This window comes from Rhinolophus sinicus, chromosome 17, assembly GCF_057876585.1.
Source record: "Rhinolophus sinicus isolate RSI-liver-muscle chromosome 17, RSI-T2T, whole genome shotgun sequence".
NCBI lineage: Eukaryota > Metazoa > Chordata > Mammalia > Chiroptera > Rhinolophidae > Rhinolophus > Rhinolophus sinicus.
Genome location: NC_142517.1, coordinates 35531918 through 35550149, shown reverse-complemented (window position 1 = coordinate 35550149; position 18232 = coordinate 35531918). Strand labels below are relative to the sequence as shown.

Genomic DNA, 18232 nt, shown 5'->3' with positions numbered 1-18232 from the left:
AACATATCAAAAAATAAGTAAATAATTAGCATTCATCTAGATTTTAATCTGTCCCAACCAAGGAAACTGGTTCCATTACCATGGCCCACAAAACATTTTACAAATAATTTAAATGAACAACTGATCCTTAAAAATACCAAAATTAAAATACATATTCACAGACCCCAACAATTCCACTGCTAAGAAGCTATATCACAGAAATAAAAGCACCACATTATTGCACACCCTGGTTTTGTGCTAAAAAACTGGAAACAAACTGAATGTCCATGAATAAATGGGTTGCAGAAAATTATGGCACATCGATACCATGGACTATTATGCAGCTCTTTGTATATGATTACATGAGCCCAGAGAAATACTAAAGAGTATTCACCAGGTATGTATATATACATATATATATATATATATATATATATATATATATATATATGTATGTATGTGTATATATATATATATGTATGTGTGTATATATATATATATATATATATATATATATATATATATAATACATGCCATAATATAGTATATGTGTATACACAAGGTGTGAACAAAACATATGCTGAACGTTTAAATGGAAAAAAAAATTATTACAGTAAAAGACACATTGCCATTAATCCCCCTCAAAATACTCCCCCTTGCTTCAAACACACTTATCCCATCATTCTTGCCACTTTCTGAAGCTGTTCTGGAAGTCCTCTTTCGTGAGTGTCTTTAATTATGCTGCCGTGGCTGCCTCGATGTCCTGAATCATTTTGACTTTGGGGAAAGTCAGAAGTCACATGGTGCCAGATCTGGTGAATAAGGTGAATAAAGACACACTACAGTGTTTTTACTTGACAGTACTTGCCTTACCAGAAGAGATGTATGACACAGAGCATTGTCATGATGGAGGATGATTTACAGCACACTTTAAAACACACCTTCTTTAACTGTAGCTCCCATCTGATTGACTGCACTGAACAAGTTGAAGCTTGTCACACACTGTTGCTAAGGTTCCATGAGCCATGTCCCATATTGAAGATTCCTGCCTTTCCACTGAATGGCGCTTGGCAGCAGCATTCACAGTATATGCTGATCACAAAGGAAAGGCGCCATGTCATACATCACTTCTAGTGTCAAATAAAAACATTAGGTGTGTCCTTATATGCCTTATTCACTGGATCTGGCACCATGTGACTTCTGGCTCTTCCCCAAAGTCAAAATGACCATGAAAGGTAAACATTTTGAATTGATTCAGGACATTGAGGCAGCCATGACAGCACCACTAAAGACACTCACTAAAGAGGACTTCCAGAACCATTTCAGAAAGTAGCAAGAATGATGGCATAAGTGTGTTTGAAGTGAGGGGGAGTATTTTGAGGGGGATTAATAGCAATGTGTCTTTTACTGTAATAATTTTTATTTATTTAAACATTCACCATATTGTTTGATCACAGCTCATATATATGTATATATTGAGAAAGAGAGAGAGAGAGAAAGTAGTGTCAGTCAGACCAAGGATTATGCACTCATAATTCAGAATTCAAATCCTGCCACTGGAGAAGAGATATAGTATAAGCAATACTTCTAGACTACAATCAACCTGCTTGATAGAGTATATGTTCTATCAACTATATTCTTTTTAAAAACAACCTTTGTTGATTTTTATTTTTAACCCACTTTCAAGCATCAGCTAATGTCATTCCTTCTTAACTGGGTTCTCTACTTGTCTTCCCAAACATTTGATTTCCTAGGAAGTCTGCAAAATTCCTCTATAAATCCCTCTTAAATTTACATACTTTGTGATATTTCATTTTGCTGGAATGTGATACTATGTAGGGCATGCCTGAACTCCTTCAGGATGCATAGGCCTCAGATTTCATCAGTTTTTCTTTTTAAATTCAACAAAAGCTCTACAGTGAGAGAAGAAATGTCAAAATCTAAAGATAAACATACTTGGACAATAATACTGAAAATGTAGTACAGATTTCTGAAATGTATTCTGTATGGTTGGTTTTCTCTCATGACTTCTGGAACTTTGTAGTGTACAAACAAATTCATACAAAAGGCACACTGATTCTGCCTATGTTTAAAATAATGGTATTTTTACCAACTGAAAATTGAAAAATGTGAAGTCAAGCAACTTGAATTTCAGAAAGCACTGTAATTTCTTTGGTACATAAAAGTTGTTAAGAAATTAGGATAATCAAAGTGTTCAAATAGTGATGTAGAAAATAAAGAATAATTTCTAGGTCATTATCATTACCATGTCTCTTTAATTATCTTTCCCCTCAGGGACTTGGTGTTTTGAAATATCTGTTATACCTCCCCCCAAAAAATGAATTAATAAAATAATAATTAATTAATAAAAAAAGTAATGACATGTGTAATTGCTCATCACTATCAGCTACTGATCAAGATGAGGAAACCAGATTTGCACATGTAGTTGAAACAATTTGTTGTTATGGATCAATGTAAAACTTCTGTTAGCTTTTTTTAAATAATGAAAATACCCTAGAGCTCAGTGTATACCTTGACCTCTGTCTCAGAATCAGAGTCCCATAGTCAAAGAATAAATTAGGGTTAAAAATCAGCTGCATTTCAATTCACAAATTGCTTAAAAAAATAAAAAAAGCAAATGATCAATTTACAAGAATAGCTGTGAGGTAACCCATGAAAAACTTGAGGCTTAACCTTATGCCAAGAGCAGAAGAGAGAAATGGACGTAAGTGATGAGCTCTCAGGAACCTTCCAATTTCACTTACAAAGATGCAAGTAATAGATAAGAGAAGGTAAAAATGTCAGCATAAGATAATGAATACAATATTTTCGTTGGCTTTTTACACCTATTTTTAAAAATTCTTCTATAAGATCGATTTTCTTTTGTTTTTCTCTGCCCTGAAAAAATAAATGCAGACACATTCACATTCTCTGAAGACTAGAATCAGATGACCAAGTCACAACAAATCCATTTGAAAGCACCCAATCTCATGGCAGATGTAGGAAAGGATAAATCAGTGGCCACTGTGAGAATTTCCTGCATAAGAAACATCATAAACGCACATATCCAAAATTGACAATTGATAAAGTTCCAACCTTGAAGACTAGGTTACCTAGTTTTGAAACCTTGAGAATCAGGTAAGTGTTGCTTTTATTTATTTATTTATTTACTTATTTATTTATTAGTAAAGGATACAAAAGTAGTAACTACTTTGTTCATTCACAAACCAGAGAGATCTCACACAAAAAATACTGTACCACAACTTTCAAACCATGTCTCCATTAAAGACTTAACATCTGAGGTGAGAATGAAGTGTTCTTATAAAGCGGCTATTTCCTTTATAAAAGGGACCATTTTGTATTTACTGTTACCCTTTGAACTCTTATAGTGAATAATTAAAACTAGACTGTAAAGCATAATTTGTGCCTCTGCGTAAACTGGAGGTTGTAGGTTTTTGCTTAGTTGCTCATTTTAAGTGCTCACCAATCCCCGGTGGGACAACCCTGCCATTAGTCTGAATCAACAAAATTGGCTGGCCCCTAAAAGCAAAGCAGACATCTCTAAATCATAATACAGATGATCCCTGGCTTATGACAGTTTGACAACGATTTTTCAACTTTACGGTGGTGCAAAAGCAATATGCATTGAGAAACTGTACTACGAATTTTGATCTTTTCACAGGCTACTGATACTCTCTTGTAATGGTTGGCAGCAACGGGGAACCACAGGCTCTCAATCAGCTACAAAATCAAGAGGATAAACAACCCATACTTACAGTACATTATTAAGTGCATTTTCAATTTAGGATATTTTCAACTTAAGAGGGTTTATTGGGGACATAACCCCACCATAAGCAAGCAGCATCTGTGAAATGGTCTTGTTGGTGACTCACCATATTGACAGTGGGGTCCCTGAAAACCTTCAGAACACTGGCACCGCTGGACTTCACTGTCTGAGCATCTCCTTCCATTGAAACAAGTCTCCACTGCAGAGACAGCTAAAAGGAGGTTAAACGACGGGGATGGAGAATGGAGTTGAGGGAAAGAAACAAAAGCCTCAATAGAAATTTCTACCAGCCCCTCCATAGCAAGGTTAAACAGTGTTTTCATTACATATTAAGGCCTTGCTCTCTAACGCCTTGTAGAACTCTACATGTGGTAGCCTCTGCATCACCTCAAAGCTTGTAGAAATGCAGAAACGTGGACTCCGCTGGACCTACTAAGTCAGAATCCACATTTTAACAAGATACTAGGTGATCTGTATTTACTTTGAAAATTTGAGTGGCCCTAGTCTAAAGGTACCCATGGAGAAGATGATTGTGTGGCCAAAACAATCTAAAAATCAAGCAAGAAATACCAGTTAATTTTCAGGAGTTTATAATGTTGTTGAGATGACATCGTAGGCAGATATTTTCACTGAGTGAAACCGACCAGCTGCAGTGGCCAAGCTCTGCATGCAGTGACCCTGGATACACCACTTAACACTAGACCTGCTTAACATGGGAAGTCTCAGCAACTTTTCTAAGCTATTTCAAGAGCAGAAAGCACAGTGCAGAAGGAAGCAGGATGCTGAGAAACTACCCAAGGTACAGGATAGCAAGAGAGATAAATTGTGTTCTGGTGCCAAACTGATTGCAACATATTGAAGCATTTTAAGTGACTTCACAATAACCATAAATGAGTAGGTAAAGGAGATGCTAAATGGAGCCATTTTTCCTGGTATGAATCAACTATGTAATGCTACCAATTCGGCTCTTTGAGCGCTGTCAAACTGCTCCAATGGTTCTGGGATACTCTCACCAGATGTTTGTAAAAGGACTGCATACCTCATCTTAAGAAGTAAACTGTCTCCAGAGTTCTGCAATTAATCATGACATGTACAAGTTGAGAAATCCCATTTAGATATAGTACAGTGATTCCCGTCCGGACTTTTGAATCAACTGTGGATTACAAATTTGATGATATGGGAAAGGGACAAATGGAAAAGGGAGATGGAAGTCAAGGTGTAACTGGCTGGCTTTAAATAAACTGTCTTTTAAATAAAGAGACAGAATATAAAGCAGCAGTTCTACAGATCTTGAGTCCTGACCTTTCATTAGCAACGCTTAACAGAAAAGCTTTTTGTGCATTTTTGCACGTCATGTGTGAATTTTCAGTCCAAAGAGATGCTCTGAAATTGTGGTGATTCTAAAGATGCTTAACACTTGACAAGCATGATATGATTGAAGCCTCAAACAGAATGAAACCATTATTTCAAGTGACAGACAGTTAGACAGAAAAAATTATAACTTACAGCGTAGGCAGCCAGGTTCATCGTCCTGCCGGCTCCAACCAGGGCAGCACCTGAAAATGGTCTGTCGCTCCACACTGTACGCCTGTCTATAGATGGTGTAGTACAGGGTCCTAAGAAATGCAGGGGCCTCCATCAGTAATGCTTCCCCTTAAGGCAAAGCTATTCTCTTCAACCCATTTAAAAATGTCCTCTCCAACCCAAATCCTACCATTTACACACACACACACACAAACGCACAAACATGTGCACACACACACATACACACACACATACACCCATTACTACAGATACAACCAATATTCAAGATGGGTATAGGTTAATGAAAATTAAGAGCATCCCCCATATTCTGTAGTATAAACTATCCTACGGGTCACTCAAACTATCAAAAATGAAACCCAAAACTATGAAGAGAATAATAAATCCTGAAGGATAATAGGGTACGTGCTTTTTCAACTTGACAGTGAAGGCCCATCAGACATCGGTTCCACTATAGCATGTGCTCTCAACAGTGGTGATATCACCCACATGTGATATGTGTGACAATGGGTTCTTGGGTGGGAGGGTGGGAAAAAGTCTTAGCTGATACAGTGGTTTGTGGTCCTACAAAGGAGCACAGTACGTAAACAGATATAAATCATAAATCATATCTGTGGTATCGAAACTATGTGGAGGAGGAAGATGATTATTCAAATTTTAAAAAAAGTTTACAAAGGCACCTTAGGGGGATGACAAAAGGTTGGAAACGTTAAACTATAGCTATTCGTGCTGACCTCTTAATACACTATAATACCGAAAACCTCTAAACTGGCTAATTTTGTTTCTATCAAATCAATGTCATATTTATTCTTTATGTCTAAAATATTAACATATTCTCTCCCCTTCATATACTTATCCTTAGACCCCTAGTCTTAAATTCCTTTCATTATTCAAAGCCAATTTCAAATTATACTTCCTCCAATTTCACTTTCCCCAACATGCCAATGTATATTGCTTTTTTTCTTCTCTCAAAAAATAGAACTATTGGCCATACCACTTTTTATGACACTTGTTATTCACCATCTTGAAGTTTAAGTATAACCTAATATTTCGTATGTGTATCTCTCCAATAGGGATATACGTATAGGTTTGCATACTTATACACAAAGAAAAGGGATATTAGTTTGGCAAAGATGCCAAACATTTTTGAACACTGCCTTCACTTCAAAGTCAGTGTCATAAATATTTACTGAATAAAGAAATGGATAAAACCACTAAGTTATTGAGAATAAAAATATTAAAAATGTTTTATATTTTATTCATGTTTGTTTTCCCAAGTCTGAATGTCTACTGGTAGTGAACTTTCTTTGGTGCATTCAATTATCACCAATGATTAAACCTCATGGGAGGAATATAGAAAATCTAAATGAAAAGCCATTTGCAAAAAAAAAATAATAAAAAAAATACTGTAACAAACATGTTGAATCCCTACTGTATAACAACTATTGTGCCACATGTGTTAAATATGTTTTCAGTTAATCCTCATAATGTCAATGCATAGTATTAGCTTTCTAACTTTAGAGACTAAGGTGCAGAGAAATGTAGGAACTTTGCCAGTGGCCACAAAGCTAAATAAATAAGAGAGAGGGGAATTTTTCTCCTTGAAACTTCATTTAAAAGTCCTCAGCATAGACCAAAAAAAGACTATTCATCTGAAGGTTAAACATACACACACACACATACACACTCACACACACACAAGCACGCATCTGTGATACATATGTAAATATCCAAAATGATAAATTATTTACCCTTATCTTATTTAGCCCTGTATTATCAGTGTTCTTCTATACACTGACAAACCCTGTTATTTATAAATGTTCCCAGCTTTCCTTTGGCAATAGTAGTAATAATATTACTACTAATAAAAAATGTATTAATCTAAATTCATACCTTTTTTTAATCCTGAATTCAGATCCAGTTGATCCATTTACATAAAACTTAATCCATTAGCAACTATTTGTCTTAAGAGGTACTGAGATGTTTTGTAAAACTATTTTAAAACTTTGAAAAGAAAGTCCATATGAAGCTTGACACATGGAAAGCACTGTACTTGTTTTTCCTCTCCTCTCCCAACCCGCTGACTTAATCCTAATTCAAAGGCCATACTGAAGTCAAAGAAGCTCTGGGTTTTAAGATGTTGGAAGAGAACCAAGGGCAGGACAGGTGGTCTTTCATAACCATAGAAGCCCCGGATCCAAGTCGTGCTAAATGTAGCAAACCCACACAATATTGCTTGTTTCTGCCAGTGTTCTGATCTTCAGCTCTCAATAGTCTATCAACCAGGTGGTAAAATTGGTGTCATTTGACCCAAAGTACCTCACATACAATTGAGGCTTAAAGTCAATTAATAATATATCCTGTCTCCACAGGAAAATACATTCTAAAAAGTTCCAGGGGACCATATCTTATGCTTGTTTACTTAATTATATCATTATTTTCTACAATGGATGGGATGCAATCTTGAGATGCGGGTGAGGCTAACCAAAAGGAAGAGTGAAACGCCCTTACCTTCTCTCATACCCCACACAGCCTCTTGGGCCAGCACAGCTCCGTCTCCACAGCTTTACGGTGTGTGTGAATGCTCGGACACACGGGTGTGCAAGTCCCACCACCGTCAACTGCTGTTCTTCACAAACGTTTGGCCTTGAGAAAAAAAAAAAAAAGTCAGTAGTAATGCAATAAAAATAGATTGTTTCTTTATGTTTTATGCATGAATCATTCATTCCTCCATTTCCACAAAAAGCCTTTGGTGACTTACATAAATACATAAAGTAAGAGAGAAAAATCCAAGCGATAGGAAAAAAAAAAAAATCAGGACCAGGATAAAGAAAAACCAGAATAGATTTTTAAAATAGGAGAAATTTAGAAGATGAATACAAAAGTTTCCATGTCCTTAGAAAAACTGAGCTGCACATTAAGTTCTGAGATCTTTGGTAGACAAAACTTTAAAAGAAATAAAATTACACAATTCTCAATATGCGTGGAGAAAAAGCAGGTTGATTCATCAATAGAAGCTAAGTTTTTCCTAGAAATTATTTCTGAACAATATTTTCCATCGGCATGTGTAGTTAGTTCAGCTTCACATACACGCTTGTTTAAATACAAATATTTTGCAACCAGCACCATTATATTAATATTTCCTTATAGAAAGTTTATACAAATTTACAGGATTTTAGATATGTGATTTTACTTTGAAATGTGTGAGGCTAGATAACATTGATCACTTGGAGTGTCAGAATTAAATCCTTTTGTAATTTGAGGAATGCTTTACTCAGTGATAAATGATTTACTAGTCCATATCAATTGTTTTGTATTTTAAAACAATACTTACTATAAAAGCCAGTTGGCCCAACCACTCATATTTTCGTACATTCAAAGTCACCTACATGCCACGCATTGACCTTACTAGGGTCAGACTTTGATGTTTTCTCTTATTATCAGGAAACTCACAGTCTAACTTAGTCTCCATACTCATAATCTGCTGAAAATAGAAATGATTTCTGATTCGGGAGTCTAAGTCAGCTCCTAAATAACTCTGTGAACTTGTCCAATGACACAGTAATAATACTGATAAGAACCTCTAATAGTACTTCTCACACTAAAATCGGTTACATCTATATCACCTAGATCACCTTTTTTGTGATCACATCTTTCTGTGGCTCTGACTAAATCGCACCATCTAATTTCACTTACAGCCCAATTCTCGCTTCCAGATATATACAGAGGGTGCCAAAAAGGTGTGTACACATTTTAAGAAAGGAAAACTGTAATAAAATTGTAATACTCAATATACACCAATAACAAAAGATGAATACAAGTCACGTTTGACTTCTGCAATTACAAGAGGTGCTCAAAGTGGTTACTATCAGCATAATTTTAATACAGTTTTTTCCTTTCTTAAAATGTGTACACATTTTTTTTGGCACCCTCTACATTTATATATCTGAAAGGACTGCTTGGACTGTTATCATTTTATTCAACAGTTGCACTTTATTTATGAGTTTGCATAGCACATTTTAATGCTTTAAGTAAATATTGTGATAAAACAATAAACGTAAAAACTATACACAAGTCGGGCATCCATTAAAAAATTTAAAAATTTGGCAGTGGGCCTAAACTAAACCATTGCTTTTTAAAATTCCATATTAGAGTCTCTGTAAATTGCCTATTTCAACACCTTTATGTGGGCTTACATTTTTTTTTTTTTTTGTGAGCCAATTAGCCCCAATTAGACTGAGCTCACTGCACCTTTGTTTTTTCAGTTAATAGTTGGAACCTCATCCAGCCTTGAAATCCATTTTGGAACCTACTCTTCATCTATTATTCCATCCGTCCACACACCCACACACCCACCCATCTATCTATTCACTCATCCATTCAACAGATACTGTCACCTACACGTGACAGAAGCATTCTCACACAAGAATGAATATAAATCATTTATTTTGGAGTGATGAAATCAGGCTGGGAAGGAGCGTTAACCAATAAAACAATGCATTATTGAGCCAGCCAGCACTTTAGGCGACTAGCTCTCCAAAGGGGTGAGGGAGCCTGGGAATTCATACACTAATTCCTGTACGTGATTTGTTGAAGGCTATTTTCTTTCTCACATTTCAGGTGGAAGCACAGGTAGGCAGTGTCAGCTTCCAGAAGCCAAATAAGTCTTCAGGCAAAAAAATGCTAATGCTGGCTGTTGGAAGCTGGGCAGGTATGCCGTGGTAAGGAGAGAGGAAATGGGTGCAGCACTGACAGTTTCAGTTGCATGTGGTACAAAAAAGAAAGGGCATATTTACTTTGCATTGACAATCTAAACAGGAGAGGGAGAGAAAAGGGGGGGGGGGAGAGAGAGAGAGAGAGAGAGAGAGAGAGAGAGAGAGAGAGAGAGAGAGAGAGAGCCTAAATGAATGCAAAATGTGAAGTGCTAAGAAGAAGCAATCAGGGAGCTGAATCAGAGAGAGGGGACGCTCACTAAGATTCATTAATTAGAAAGAGCCTTACTGAAGAGGTGACACTGTGAACTGAGAGGGTCAAGAGAAGCCACCCACAGAAGAGCCAGGGGAAGCCATTCAGGTGGAAAAAATAGAATGAGCAGAGGCTCCAAAAGGCGAAAATGCTTGACCTCCAGATACTCTAAAAGGCCAAATTGACTCAAATGATGAGATGCTTGGTGGGGCAGACAGGGATTTTCAGGCGAGGCGTTTTGATTTTATTTCAGAGTGTGGAAGTCACAGAAAGTTTTCGAATTCTGATTTCTGGCCTAATTTCCTATAGCCTGGATCTGGAGATGCACTTGTGATACTCTCTCTCTGACACCAACTGCAGCTCCCAACCTTAACAATGACTTAGGGTATATCTGCTCCTGGACACTAAACATAAGAGCCCAGCCCAATCCAGCCTTGCCCTCAATTCCAAAAATCCCCCAAGACCCCCTCAGGGATTTTCTGGTTCCTACAAAGGAAGAAGTCTTCAAGGGAAATCTGTACCTTCAGAAAAACCCAATTCCAGCACCAGTGAATATGGAAAGACACAGCACAAATTTTATGAATCACAAGGAAATTGCATTCAACTAAAGTTTCTAGAAAACTACCTGTAATCAAGATTGTTACCAAGTCACTTTTCTGAAAACATCATCAAAAATGTTAACGTGACTTCAGAACTTCACACATTTGGTTGAGATGAGGTTTTATTTTATGTTAACTCATCCTAAGGAACGTTTTTTGTAAAGCAGCATCATTCTTGCCTCCTCGGCACATGTGGCTAGGTAAAGATAGTCAATTTGTTATTCCGCAGGTCTCCTGAGTACATTTTAATTTAAAACAATTAATCTCCTTTCTTAACTATGAAAACTATAAATGCTAGAAGTAAAAAGCCTGAAAATGGATAAACAAGGTTGCCCCCAAGATGCTCCCGTATAACCACTGCTACTTGTCTGATGCATTCATATGCAATTCTTTGGGGGGACATACAAACATTTTTGCATAAATGGTATCACATTCTCCTTGCTATCGTTTAAATTATGTAACAAGTTTTTGTTTTTTTAAGAAAAATTGGTATATAACATTACATAGTTTTCATTGCAATTCAAAACCTGCACACACTACAAAGGGATCACCACCATCCAACACCATACAATTGACCCCCTTCACCATTTCACCCACCTCCCAACCCCCTTTCCCTCTGGTATCCACCAGTCTATTCTCCGTATCTATGAATTTGTTTTTGCTTTGTTTTGCTTTCATTTTTCAGATTATGCATATGAGTGAAATTATACGGTATATTTGTCTTTCCCTCACTCATTTCACTTAGCATAAAATATTTAAGGTCCATCTATGTTGTTACAAATGACAAGATTTCATTTTTTTATGGTTGAGTAGTATTCCATTGTGTGTGTGTATGTGTGTGTGTGTATATATATATATATATATATATATATATATATATATATATATATAAATATATATAAAATACACACATATATATATAATATCTTCTTTATCCATTCAGTTATTAATGAACACTTAGGTTGTTTCCATGTTTTGGTTACTGTAAACAATGCTGCAATGAACATAGGAGTACATGTATCTTTTCAAATTGGTGTTTTCGTATTCAAATAAATACCCAGAAGTATAATAGCTGGATCATATGGTAGTTCTATTCTTTTTTTTTTTTTGAAGATTCTCCATGCTGTTTTCCATAGCGGCTGCACCAATTTACATCCCCACCAACAGTGTACAAGGGTTTACTTCCCTCTACATCCTTTCCAATGCTGTAACAAGGTTGTTTTGTTTTATTTTTTAACTTAGCAAACAACATGGCATGAATATTTTTCTATTTTGAAGTATACAAAATTACTTTAACCCTTTTCTTCGGAATGTAGATTTATCCAAGTAATATAGCAGAATTAATTTAGCCAACATCCTATTAACAGATATTTAGTTGTTTCTAATAGTTTGTGACTATAAACAACTCTGATCTCAGCCCCCTCATATAAACATCTGAATTACAAATTAATTTTTTTCTTGTTAGATTTTTTTATGAAATATTTCTTTAGTCTTTTTATTAATAGTTCAGGTTTTCTTTTTTTTTTAAGCCTCTCCCTTCTATGTCTTAGGTTTTCTCAAGTATCAGCACCTACCTATATTTATGCATGAGGCACCAGAAGCAGATTGGGAGCTATGTGTGATCGAAAGGGCTTATAATTGATAGGCTCACTATCAGGTAATTAGAGGTAATTTTTTTTTTTTTTTTTGAGAAGCTCCTAGATGTAAGTATATAGAAATATGGAAATCTGATTTCTAGGGCCATTAAGTTTTTCCAGAAAAGTATTTATTCCCAATCTGCTGCCCTGAGGAAACAGACACCTTATGGTTCATGCTTGGAGACCAGATAGGGAAAGGGAACCCTGCTGTTTTTAACCCAAACCCACCCCCAGGCAGTGCCACTCTGCACCCCTTCTGAAGCTATTCTGATTTTCATTCTCCAGAGGAAGAAATCAATTCATTCTCTCTCTCTCTCTCTCTCTCTCTCTCTCTCTCTCTCTCTCTCTCTCTCTCTCTCTCTCCCTCTCTACCCCCCCCCCCCATCTCTCTCTCTGTCTCTCTCTCATTCTTTTTTTCTCTTTCTCTTCCACACCCACCCTGAGTAGGGTGCTATTTGCCCAGCTCTACAGTTTGGAGGAAGAGATTTGGAGATTCTCACAATTCTACACACAGTCTTCCAAACAATTTTTGTCTCTAGCCCCATACATCTCCCCAGTGCATTTCTTACCTCTACTGTAAAATGTTAAATATTGCAGCTCTCCAGATTCCCTGCAAAGGGACCAGCAACCTGCCAGAATGGTATAAAGATAACATCAAAGTGAAAACATCTGAGCTACAGATGCAAAAAAAAATTGTATCTGACCTTCCCCTATCTGACTAAAGCAGAGATTTACAAAAGTCAACTGCTATAACTAACCCCTTCCATCACCTCACCACTACCTCTCCAGGGAAGTCAGGGAGACAAGTGACCTTGGGCAGTGGGACATTTCAAAGCAAATTTGTATAAACAGATCTCATCAGAACCTTCCATCCTTTGATGCCCTAATACTCCCCACCCCTTATTAATCTGGTATATAAACCCTTAACCTTAGCTGTTACATGAGCTACTCCCCATAGAGTAAGTACTCTTGCGTGTTTGAGTAATACACTTTTCTCCTGTTAATTTTTCTACTGTCAATTGATTTGCAAGCTCCCTCAACACCCTACCCTAAGTTAGCAGAGGAAAAGATTTTCTTGCCAACAATTTTAGCAACAAAGATGGGATGATCAGAATTCCTTACTCTTTCTGGAGACTGCAGCTGAGCTCTTGGGATCTCTGACCAAGCGAGTGAAGTAAGCTTTCTCAACAGTCAGACTCCCAGATCTCTGCTTGGGATCCAGCTGATCAAAAATGTTAAGAGCCTCTCATCTTTTCAAAACAAAATTTCCCAAAATTTAGATTTACAGGAGAAAACATTTTCATTAGAACTAGTCTAGTTCTTTGGATGTCGTGATTCTTCATTTGGGTCTCCCAGGGATAGCCATTGGGCTTTTTCTGTCACTGTCTTTCATGCTATTGTTTTGTTTGTGCTCTCTATAAGTGTTGCTGGCCATAAGAAGGAGAATCATAGGCTAGAATATAAGCATAGGTCTCGTAATCCGGTTGTTCAAGCTGGCCTCGCATACTGGTGAGTTAGTGGTTTTCACAGGACCAGTGTCTGCTTAGGCAAATTTGCTGTGAGTCACCAACAAAATCAGATAGGTTTCTCCATCTGTCTCAATTTTGTGTCCTGAGAGCTTGACTTGGAACGAGAGAGAGAGAGAGAGAGAGAGCAGTCTCTCTCTGGTTTTCTGCCTGCTAGGGGGCACAGATTGCCGAGTCTGTGCTCAGAGATGGCCAATCATCAGCTTGCAAGTCTGAGATGTGAGGTGTACAAGCAAATCTTTCTGCCAACTGCTGCCAACTCTCAGGGAGACAGTCTAAGTCTAAGTCATAAATGATCTCAACACATAATGACCTTTGTCATCTCTTTTCCCATTGCCTTTGTAGTGCTGAGACTTCCAGTCTCAGTTATCACCCACCTAGTATCACAGATGAGCAGGTCTGTAACTGAGCTGTGTGACTTTTTTGGGAGGACTGGAACTCAGCATTCTTCTTGCCTATAACAACTTGGTTTCCTTTTTTTCAGGTACAGTTGGGAATGATTTTGGATTATGGGGGCTATATCTTCTCCACCCTCTTCACAGATGACTGTTATGTTCATGACTAAGCCACAAAAGGCTTGCTGGTTTGAGTCACATTTGGAATAGGTGTACCTATGCTGATCCTATTTGTCGATGGCCAGCTCATGGAGTCTTTAATTTGAAAACCTTTTGTATTTAAAGGACTTTTAGAGAGCTTTCATCCTTAACAAATATCCTATGGGTACCTATAGAAGGATGAAATTGGAAGAACATGAAAAGAATCATGGATAGCCTAATACACTACCTTAACAAAATTAAACAGCAGAAGTCATTCAAACTTTAGTCCCCTTGCCCCTATCAGGGGCTCTCAAGGGATTCAGAAAATACCAAAAGCAACCACCTGAGGCTAAAAAGAGGCTAATTGAACACAGACTGGATATTTTAGTCACTCATATAAATTTGGAGATACCAGATGGCTACTTGATGCTTCTTCAATCTCTCCCACAAATTTTAGTCTACAGCCTCCATAAAATTATAGTTTAGGGCAAGAGAAAACCTTAACAATTTTCTCTTTAAATATTGATTGAAAGCTTTTTCTCTTACATTGAGCAGATAACAACTTGTTACATCTGCCAGAAACATAATTAGGATAAAAATATAAAGCAGGGCAAAGACAAGAACCAAGTCTTATATAAACTAGTGTATTTTGCATTACTGTGTTATGCCTAACTCGGGGCTAAAATATTATAATGAAAGTCTGAAGATCTCTGTTTACATCCATCTGTATGTTTATGTTTGTTGTATGTTATGTGATAGCTTTCTACCACTGGATGGTATTACCAAATTAATATATAAAATTTCTTTAAAAAGCTCTATTCTAATTGGCTGAGAAAAAAATAAGCTCTTATATAAATATCCTAAACCTCCCACAAGTATAGGAACTAACCCAAATGTTTTTCAAATTCATGTGCTTTCGGTAAATCTTTGGTAAATAAGACCAGTGCAATATCATTATTGGTTTAATAAAAATGGATGTCTTCTGAGTTAGCAGCATTAAGTATAATACAAGCATAAATTTTATTTTACCTGGGTTTACTAGTCAAATAAGCTAGTATACCTACTAGATATTTACAAGAATAAAAAAAAAATGAATTTGACTTTAGTCAGATTGAATCATTATTTTGAAAACTTTATTTCAATAATGTGTTATAATGCCTGGCTACAAATAGTTTCTAAAAATCCTTCTGAAAACTTATAGCCCTAAAGTGATGCTAAATTAACTAACAGATATTCACTAAATAGCTAAATCATTTCTAAATAAAATCAAATGCTGACATATTCATTATTAAGCTTAAGAATAAATACTTCTGGCTTCTTATTTTTATATGGTACAGAGAGGCTAAAGATATAAGTCTGTAAATAAACATGATCTTTTTACCACAATAAGAAATTGTACTATAATGAAGCATATGTCTTTAAAATTATGAGACAATATATTCATACATTTTGCTAATCTGCTACAAAATGCTGGTATATAACAGATAATTTACAATTGCCTCCTTCCTAGTTTCCTCTATAAAAGAAAGTCTTATTTTAACTCAGGCTGTCATAATAAGAAACCACAGGCTGGACATGTTAAACAACAATCATTCATTGTCGCACAGTTCTAGAGGTTGTAAGTCTAAGATTAAGGTGCCATCATGGTTGATGGAGGCCTCTCTTCTGGCTTTTAGACAGCTGCCTTCTCACAATGTCCTCAGATAGCCTTCCCAAGGTGCACACACAGTGAGAGAAGTCTCTGGTATCTCTTCTTCCTTTAAGGACACTAGTTTCATCAGATTAGGGTGTCACGCTTATAACCTCATTTAACCTGAATAACCTCCTTAAAGACCCTATCTTCAAATAGACTTCAACATATGAATTTGAGAGGGGTCCATAATAGTTACTAATTCAGTCCATATAGCTAACAATGATAAAAATACATTATAATACAAATGTGAATGGAAACACTAGAAATAATAAGGGTGAAGGCAAACAACTTTGCATGAAAAGTATGCAAGGAATATATAATGTGTTATAGTTAAAGGAGAAAGGAAATTCAGTCATAAAAATGGCTGTATGAGATAAGCCTCTTGAAATCTCCCCTGCAATTTACAACAAATTGAACAACTATAACTCCACAAACGACTCCCTGTGCAGCAGACAGGCAAGACTAAGAGGCACACTACTGAAATAATCTAAAGGAGTAAACAGAGCTGCTGAAACACACGGGCTTTGAATCTGGTGCAGGAAGAGTTTCGGACTTCAGAAGCTCTCCACATCCCCCCATGGAACCGGCGCCCTATGACTCAGGCGAACTGTTCACAAAGGAGAAGCCTGCCTTCCAGGGAATCCCCCCCATTGTGTGAGAAGCCAGAATAGTGCAGAGAAAATATAATACTACAATGTGAGAGAGAATAAAAGGCTGCAGTCAGAGAGAAAATAAAACATTCTACCAACACCCACTAGAAAACAAACAAAACAAAAAAACCTCATTCTATCAACCTGTTGCAGAATCTAGTCCTGTAGATGTCTAGGAAGAGAAATAATATATCATTAACTGCCGTGAATAACCAAGGTAACAAGACAGCTCAGAAAGAAAATGAAAAGTCTCCAGAAAATGAACTTAAAGACATGGAAATACATGACTTAAATGACAGAGAATTCAAGATTGCAGTTCTTAAAAAACTTCAATGAGATGAAAGAAAGCACAGACAGGCAAAGAACAAAGAAAGAACTCTTGAAAACAAAGAACTCAGAAACACAATCAAAGAACAAAATGAACATTTTACCAAAGAGATTGAAATTTTAAAAAAGAACCAAATAGAATTTCTAGAGACTAAGAACTCAATAAAAGAAATGAAGAATGAAATAGCCAGCTTAGGCAGTAGAGTTGACCAGATGGAAGAAAGAATCAGACACATCAAAGATAGAAATCTGGAAATGACACAGATGGAAGAAGAAAGAGACTTGAGACATAAAACAAATGAAAGAACTGGATCCTCGAATCCAAGAAGCAAATAGAACACCTAATTACCTCAACCCCAATAGGCCTTCTCCAAGACATATTGAATTGAAATTGTCAAAAATTAACAACAAAAAAAGAATCCTCAAGGCAACCAGGGAAAAGAAGATGGTAACCTACAAAGGAAAGCCCATTTGATTATCATCAGATTTTTCAGTAGAAACTCTATAAGCCAAATATTCAAACTATTGAAAGAGAAAACTTATGAGCCAAGAATAATATATCCAGCAAAAATATCCTTTAAATATGAAGGAGAAATAAAGACTTTTCCAGAAGCTGAGGGAATTTTCTCATACATGACCTGCACTACAAGAAATACTGGAGGAGACTATCCAACCAGCATAAATAGGGATAACTTGTGGCAACCAAAACATAAAAGGGGGAAGAGTAAAGGCCTGAACCAGAATACGGGAATGGAGAAAGCAAGCATGCTGAAGAAAATGGAATACTCTAAATATCACACTTTCTTTTACATAAACTTAATGGTAACCACTCAAAAAAAAAAATCAAAAAAAAAATCCAGAACTAAAATATATAATTTAATAAAAGAAGAAAGAGAGGGAAAAATTATAGAATACCACCATACAGAAATAGCAGACAACAACAAAAAGGCAAAGAAACAATGGAGACACAGCCTTACCAGAAAACCAAAGG

General features: G+C 36.4%; 1 protein-coding gene across 14 annotated transcripts in view; it reads right to left on the bottom strand.

Annotated features, from left to right (window-relative positions):
• The window catches only part of LOC109449436 (multiple epidermal growth factor-like domains protein 6), a 717515-nt gene that overhangs the window by 546133 nt on the left and 153150 nt on the right, over positions 1 to 18232 (bottom strand). For all 14 annotated transcript variants that reach the window (XR_016019751.1, XR_012494689.2, XM_019735715.3 and 11 more), the window contains 3 exons: positions 7820 to 7954; positions 5273 to 5382; positions 3873 to 3977 (listed from right to left, as the gene is read on the bottom strand). Coding sequence is in view for 11 of the 14 variants with exons in the window: in XM_019735715.3 (XP_019591274.3) it covers positions 3873 to 3977; positions 5273 to 5382; positions 7820 to 7954 (350 nt within the window). In the remaining 3 variants the exon portion in view is untranslated. The remainder of the gene's footprint in view (positions 1 to 3872; positions 3978 to 5272; positions 5383 to 7819; positions 7955 to 18232) is intronic.